This window comes from Gadus morhua, chromosome 17 (assembly GCF_902167405.1).
Source record: "Gadus morhua chromosome 17, gadMor3.0, whole genome shotgun sequence".
NCBI lineage: Eukaryota > Metazoa > Chordata > Actinopteri > Gadiformes > Gadidae > Gadus > Gadus morhua.
Window position 1 is genome coordinate 1,523,944 of NC_044064.1, and position 8,082 is coordinate 1,532,025.

At 45.8% G+C, this 8,082-nt stretch overlaps 1 protein-coding gene across 3 annotated transcripts in view; it reads right to left on the reverse strand.

The window, feature by feature from the left end:
• The window catches only part of LOC115529858 (nuclear factor 1 B-type-like), an 8,189-nt gene extending 490 nt beyond the window's left edge, over nt 1–7,699 (reverse strand). The window contains exons 1-2 of one of the 3 annotated variants that reach the window (XM_030338981.1): nt 7,248–7,699; nt 1–2,519 (exon numbers count right to left, since the gene is read on the reverse strand). The exon at nt 1–2,519 is cut by the window's left edge and continues 490 nt beyond it. In XM_030338981.1, coding sequence (XP_030194841.1) covers nt 1,920–2,519; nt 7,248–7,265 — 618 coding nt within the window. In that variant the 5' untranslated portion in view covers nt 7,266–7,699 and the 3' untranslated portion in view covers nt 1–1,919. Of the gene's footprint in view, nt 2,520–2,809; nt 4,013–5,376; nt 5,984–7,247 lie in introns of those variants that run through there. The other 2 variants (XM_030338980.1, XM_030338982.1) reach the window with 2 other exon arrangements.
• Between the last annotated feature and the right edge of the window lie 383 nt (nt 7,700–8,082).

The window sequence follows — 8,082 nt, forward strand, 5'->3', positions numbered from 1 at the left end:
AGTTTGTTTGTTTGTTTGTTTCGTACAGTTTGCAACAGAACAAAGGAAGCAGCCTCCATCCTGCCAGTGTCAGAAAACTTTCCAACCAGCCCCACTGCATTGCGGATGCCAACCGACGAATCAAAGGCACGCTGCATACAAACAAAGAGGGTTTGATGCCAACCTCCGAACCTCTGACAACCATTACTGGCCATTTCCCTGCCTCCCTGGCACGGCGGAAAACAAAATGGCGCCGCACCACACGCTACCACAATATGGCTGCATTGTCTAGAGATGGGCACAGTTTGGCAGGCAGAGGGGAAGACAGCGCTTTCACCTCCAGAGCGGCGGAAAACCGCGGCCGCCACCGGAGAAATACTTTTGAAATAATGCCAATGTAGCGTCGTGTAAAATCTCACTCACAATAAATAGTGACGATGAGGACAACTGGAAATTATGGGCTCGCAACGTATCGGCCAACGAATCAGCCAAAATCCTTTCACTCATTTATAGAAACCTTAACCGAAAAAGACAAATTTATACATTGTGAAAGAATGTATGTTTCACATCCGATTCAAGCATTTGTGATATTAAAATCGTGCCCCAAAAAGGCTTCTCCAAGGTTGATACTGAACAGTTAAAACCCACAGCAGATGCAAACGAGACAACCAACGGCATCTTACAAAAGACACAAAAGAGGGGCTGATGCCAACCCTGGTGCCAATGGCAACCATTATTGCCTCTCTGCGGTGCCGTCTGCTTTCCCTGGCACTTATCAGACACAAAATGGCGCTTCGTGTTGCATGATTACAAGCTAGCTCTACGGACATTTCTACCTCGACTACGGACGGATCGCTTTGGGTGCAAGTGGATTCGGTGCTGCTACAGCAAAAAAATAAAAAAAGAGATTAAAATGCATTTTTAGGGTTTGGATGTGAAAATTGAACGATGACTAATTTATAGAAAACAGACGCATGTGTTGAGACGATGATGATTCATTGATAGTGGAAACAGAAGGAGGCTGGAATCACAATATTTGGGTTGCGGGAATTGTTGTAAAAGGGGGAATGTGATTCTTTGTTTGCTTATTTGATATTTTCACAAAACCAAAACAGCAGTCACCATTGATTGAATCAATCCATTGATCTGTTTCAACTTACTTTAAAAAGCTCCAAACTGACTACAAAACGTGTGGCTGCTAACATCATGGAATATATACTGAATATATTTACCAAATATATTTTACTATTACTACTACTGACATGTTAGAAATAAAAAGTGCAAATATGGCACGACTGGTGACTATTATAGAAAGAATATATCAGAATGATAGATCATAATGACTGCAATTATCATTTGAATAATAATTCTAACTGAATTTAACCAATTATAATATCTATCAATCGTATCCCCCAATTGACTTTGTATTAAAAAAGCATTGTATTTTAATTTCTAATAAATCATCTAGACAAAAAACTATCCGGTGAAGAAATTGAATTGAAAAAATTTGCAAAACAAATATGTAAAACCAACAAAACTATTCAAATACATGATGAATATAAATAAAAAGGTGTATTTACTATCTTGTAAAGAGTAACGCAAATTACATATTTAAATAAAAATATGTGATATTCTTTATCATATGCTGGAGAATATTTTGAATAAATTATTTTAAGTTTGTATAAATTATATTGTAGAACATAATATTATAAATAATAAAAATACCATATTTTATGTTTGAACCAAAATGCCTCAGTAATAATAAGAGAATATATTCAGGTGCATGTAAATGACCCGACTAAATAAAAACCTACAAACAGAATAAAATCATCGCAGGACAAATCCCAAACAAGTCAATGACGACGTCCCACTTGGACATCATCCAGACTGAAAGACCACAAGTCCAGAAAGCAGAGTGTGACCTTATCACCCCATCCATACTAACACACACACACTCCCCTCCCCCCCAGCCTCCCACACATACTCCCGGCCGGCCCCCCCTTCCTACCTTGGTCTTGGACGTAGTACGCCAGGAACAAGTCCAGCTCCTTGACGGACACGGTGATGTGGTGCGGCTGCACGCAGAGCGCCGGGTTGGTGCAGTGCGGGGACTTGACCAGCCGCTCTCCGTCCGTACTCTCCAGGGGGATGCCTTTGAAGAGGATGACCATCACCAAGTCCAGACGCCACACTTTGTCCGCCTGCCGCAGGCAGTCGATGCGGCGGATCTTGCCCTTCTGGTCGGGGTTGGACAGCACGCAGCACGGGTGCTTCTTGCCGGTGACGCTGAGGACAAAGTCCTCGCGGTACTCTTGGCGAATGTCCTTCCTCAGCTTGGCCAGCAGCCGCGACGCCCACTTCTGCTTCACCTCGGCCTTCTCGCCCAGCAGCTCGTCCTTCACCGCGCGCTCCTCGTCCTTGGACATGCGCTTCTCGTGCTTCTTGAAGTACTTGCGCTTGCGGGCCTGCAGGTTGAACCAGGTGTAGGCGATGGCGCGCACGTGCGGCAGCAGCGCCTCGATGAAGGGGTGGAACTCATCCTGGGGTCGGGCGCCGGGTAGGGGAGGCGAAGGGAGAGAGGGGGAGACAGAAGGGGGAGAGAGAGAACAGGAGACGGCGTTTAGACTAGAAGGCAGGCATTCTGGACAAGCGACACACGTTGACTTTTGAGTCTGGATCACACTTCTCTGAAGCGGCTAGAACACACACTGTTGCCCGACACACAACCGCCGCACAACACAGCACCGCACAACGTCGTGGGCTGCGGCTAAACTCACTAATGACAAAACAAACAATCACCAGTTGAGTACGAGTGCGATGTTGGCATTACCATCCGAGATGTATGGGGACGTATTGAGGGCACAACAAGGAAATCCAGTGTTTGCGTTCAAACGGCGGCGACGCCACAATGGCTCGGAGCACAACGAGCAGTGAATGCGCTGGAGTGTCTGCTCCCTCTCTGCTCTCTCTCCCTCTCTCTCGTTCCAACACTCGCTGGGTTGAGGAGAATGCTCTGAGCGCCGCTGCACACACTGACAGCATGCGCGCCTTACACACACCGACACACACACACCAGCTCTTATCAAACTATTCCCGCTTGCTCATGAGGACTTATCCGTCAAATATTAACCGAAAGATAAAACGTACCAGTCCAAAAGCGAGGACTGGGTCAAATCAATCCAATAAATTAGCAGCAGAACTAAACAGATTGAAATGCATTCCTAGCCGGTGCAGACGTGTTGGGAGAGGGCCTCGATCACGCACCCACTGCGGGGACGTACAAGAGCTGAACTTGGGGGACGAGAAGGAACCTGGGAGAAGTTGCTTTTAAAGTAAAAATTGTTCACAAGATATTTTTGACGAGAGGATCGTTTTGTTGTGGGAGACGGGTGATTTCTGAGAGTTGTTCAAATCGAGGGGTTCAGATTGTCGCATTCAGGTGAAATGTTGGGTGAAACACCACACCGGTTCATTTGTGCAGCTACGCTTACCACACCAACCAAACCACATACTTGAGTAATAATTTTAGCCCGACATGAAAACTATAAAATATGAGCCGTGGTTAGACGGGTCATATTTTATAGTTTGATTATAATAATTGGTCCATTCTCAGAAACATGAACGTAAGAATTTAAAGAATAACTTGTTTATATTCAAGCTCCGATGAAATACAAATTGAATTAAATGAACATCATTAAAGTGAAAATTATACACAACTGAGTTTAAGTTTTGGATGCAATACTGAGAGTGTTGGTTTGGGTTTAAACATTTTAAAATCGTAGTAGCAGAAGGAGAAACATGGAAAGGGGAACTTGGCATTGTTTTAAGGTGATTAAAATGTCAAATTGAATAAACCATAAGATGCCTCATTTAAGTGGGTCTTTGAAGAGTTAAAACCACATATTGTTCTTTGGAGAAGCAGGCAAGCATGGGAAACCACAGAAATCCCCTCCCTGTGTCTCTACGTGTGTGAGAGTGTGTGTGTGTGTGTGTGTGTGTGTGTGTGTGTGTGTGTGTGTGTGTGTGTGTGTGTGTGTGTGTGTGTGTGTGTGTGTGTGTGTGTGTGTGTGTGTGTCTGTGTGTGTGTGTGTGTGTGTGTGTGTGTGTGTGTGTGTGTGTGTGTGTGTGTGTGTGTGTGTGAGAGAGAGAGTGTGAGAGTGTGTCGGTGCCGTGAGTGAGCTTTCCTAAGAAGGCATAGCACTCTTGATACACACTTTCAAGCAATAAAACAAAAAGCCTTCGAGCGAACCTCAGAGAGAGACAAACTAAAGGCATGTTTCAGGCTTTACACGCTGCAGAAATAAAAATATAAATGAAGACAAATACATGGTTTTGTATTCTGATATTTTCAGGAGAAACACTGTAATGTTTTTACCCAAAACTTTAAAAAAACTGAGTAATTGCGTGTCATGTAAATTATATAATTCTAGTTTTTTTGTCCATAGTGTGATTTGTATAATATTTCATTACAAACTGAGGCCATTTCAGTTTCCATGTGCAAACTAAAAAAGAAAATAATAATTACATGAAAATCCAAGTCCAGGACAACATGTTCTGCCGTGGACACCACCTTCGTTAATATTCCCCCACCTCGGGCTGGCTGACCTCAGAAGTCCCACACTATTTTATGATTCTTTAAGATATAAAGTCTGCAGCCAAACAGCTCGGAAGATAAATGGCTTGGAGGCCCGGGCTATACACTTCAGCCGAAGCCATAAAAGCACAATCCTCTTAAGTACAAACTAAACCACATCTCAGTCAATCACTGACTTATGCCAAGTCAAATATAAACAGTCAGACTGAGTCAGCCAAAACAGACGGCTACTCCTCCAACTTTGGGAATTAACTTTGTCATTAGTCTGATCTTCCTCGAGTCGAGAAGGGCACTTTATCTCCTTCCAGCTCCGTTTTAACAGCGTGAAGGGGTATTGATTAGGATTCAAAGGCATTTGCTGAACAGGGCCTAATAAAATACAATAAAAAAAATACAATCTACTAATTGTAATGCAGAGTATAAACCACAAAAACAGCTCAGTGCTCAGTGAGGGAACTATACCTCCACGTCTGTAAATAAATTAAAAATACATTCCAGGTTGCCAACTAAACGAGCAATGCACTTACGCACAACTTTACGCATAAACTGAGCGTGTCTCACGGTTTGTGCCTTTACCTCCAAATCAATGTAAGGCGATGAGACACACTCTAACACGATCGGACCCGGGTTTAGTGTCGGGGTCTATGCGTTTCCACGCGATCAACACAACGCATGCATGCAACACCCAAAGCAGCGACAACAAGCAGGAAAACGAAGAAATGAATTCGGTCGGTGAGGAAAACGGGGGCTGCCGGTTGCATTAATCCAAGAACCGGTTGAAATTGAATAAAAGACAGAAATACCTGAGTGAGACAAATGGGCGAATACATGGCGACCCGGCTGTGAATCAACGTGGTGCGAAGGGTTCCTCTCGGAGCGCAGGGTCACCTCACCGCGCCATGCCCGTGCAGCGCGCACGACTCTTCTGCACTTTATCCGCGTGGAACCGGGCTATCCAAGAACATCCATCAAGGTTTTCCCCCCTGATCCAAAGATTGTCGATTCTGCGATAGAATATAAAAACTGAAAACGCAGGCGATTCAAAACCGAGGGAAAAAATGTCTGAACTTGATCGGAGCTCTGCGAATATTCTGTAATATATATATTCGTATGCGTAAAAAGAGAGATCGCTCTACTGGATTATATCTCTCGTCCGCGCCTCCAAATTGGCGACGGCTTCTTGTTTTATAGCATAGAGAGAGAGAGAGAGAGAGGCTCCTCTGCTCCGGGTGCACCCTTCGCGTTTCCAACTTGATCAGAGGACGGATCGCGAGTGGAGCCGCCTTCGCTCAGCTCTCAGCCTGCTGCACGATCCAGCAAATCAGACCCAACTTTGTTTTTTTTCTTTCTTTCACCCCACGTAATTACACAGTCACACGCCTCCTCCTCCTCCTCCTCCTCCTCCAAACACACATTCCATATCCTTCCATCCCACCACCTCCTCATCTACCCCCCCCCCCCCCCCCTCTGTCTCTCTCTCCCCCTTTCTCTCTTTCCCTTTTTGTCTCTCCCCCCTCTCTCTCTCTCTCTCCCTCTATCTCTCTCCCCCACTTTCAGTCGCTTCCCACTCGGTGAGAATTATTTAATGAGCGACGGACCTTGGCCCACAGAGCTCACAGTCCGATATATAAACGGAATGGACACATCTATTCTGTCCTTGTACACCTTGACTTTGTTCCGGAATTTTTACGGAGGGGGGGGGGGGATCTTTTAAGCAGAAGTAGGCACTATTCCAGATCTCCAACGTTAAAAACATGTAGTTTCATTGCGCTGGATCAAACATGTAATGAGTATTCAATAACATTTAGAATATAGATTAAAATCTGATCGGGGGGCGGGGGGGCTGCCGTCACGGGGTTACGAAGACTTTCTGCAGAATCAGTCTGGCTGGGGTGGGGGGGAAAGTATACTTCTAATTTTCCTAATGGATAGACAGGCCCCTGGTACCAAGTTGAACTTGTGTGCGTGCTGGCGTGCGTGTGAGTGAGATGGACTGTGTGTGTGTATGTGTGTGTGTGTGTGTGTGTGTGTGTGTGTGTGTGTGTGTGTGTGTGTGTGTGTGTGTGTGTGTGTGTGTGTGTGTTTGTGTGTGTGTGTGTGAGAGAGAGATGAGGAAATAAAGAATTGACCTGTCTTTTAAATAATAAAGAATTTACCTGTGCATTGGTTTGTGGTGTGTGTGCATTGTTGTGTGTGTGTGTGTGTGTGTGTGTGTGTGTGTGTGTGTGTGTGTGTGTGTGTGTGTGTGTGTGTGTGTGTGTGTGTGTGTGTGTGTGTGTGTGTGTGTGTGTGTGTGTGTGTGTGTGTGTGTGTGCGTGCGTGCGTGCGTATGTATGTATGGTGACCTATAGAATTGTCCACATTCCAGCAGAAGTTCATTTGCCAATAACCGGGCGGGAAGGTTAGCGCAGGCGAAGGGATTCGGTGCCAAATCCACTACTATTCTGGCGCTGCAGTCGTCCACTCATTCGCGTCAGCCATGTAACCCACTTTCTCTTTTTTTTTCCTCTCCAGTCGAATGACTGTTCGCGTTTCCCTTGGCACGCGTGATACTCATCACGGCCAGGCACGACACATCGACCCAACACGTCTGTTACACACGTTATTACAAGTTATTATGACACGTTATTGCGCAGCAGCACACCGCAAACCAGTAGTAACCCGTTCCACGTACCATGGCACTGTACTGCATGTATTAACTGGGGGGGGATCCTGGAGTCTGTGGACACCCAAGCCGTCAGCTTCACATTTCTCACGTTCAACTTTCTGCTCTGGATTTGTTTTCCCCTTGCAGCGCAAAAAAAAAGAGTCAACACCGGAAGACAAATCTTGGCACAAGGCAGTTGAGAAAAAAAAATAAAAAGCGTGCAAACTTTTTTTTTCCTGATCTTCCCTTTCCTTTGCGAGTCTTTCTCCTCGGATGGGCTCGACGCTGCGGACTTGAACCGGGTCCAGAAGAGGAGTTCTCGGTGCTGGGTCTCCGCCTCCACTCTCTCCGTCCCGCCGTCCGGCTTTCCAGCCAGGAAGGGAAAAAAGCCTTTTGCACTAGAACTTGAATCCTCGCCTCTCCATTGGCCAGAGCCACTGCCCCGGGACTAAACCCTGCACCCCAGGCCCCTGACTTCCGCTCGCCTGACGCACTGCTGGTGGGTTTGCAGAGCAGTGGTCGCCTGACACGTGACAGCCCACTGCTGGACACTGGAGGGGAACATGCATGACTTTGCGCACGGCGGGTAAAGTCTGCAGCGAGGAGGTCGAGATAATAAAGTTATACCGCCATGGTCGCGGACATTGCTGGTGGGCCACAATGTGGCAGGAAGCACGGAGAATAATAATAATAATTCAAGCCCTAATTAATTGGGAAAGAGGGTCATCATTATCAACATTAGCAGAGGGAAAAAATGCAATATATCTGCTATATATAGATAACTCAGTAATAGCACGAATGATTAAAATAATAAATCACCCAGATGTAGGGCTATTCTGTGAGCAGGCCTCGGCTCAGGGAA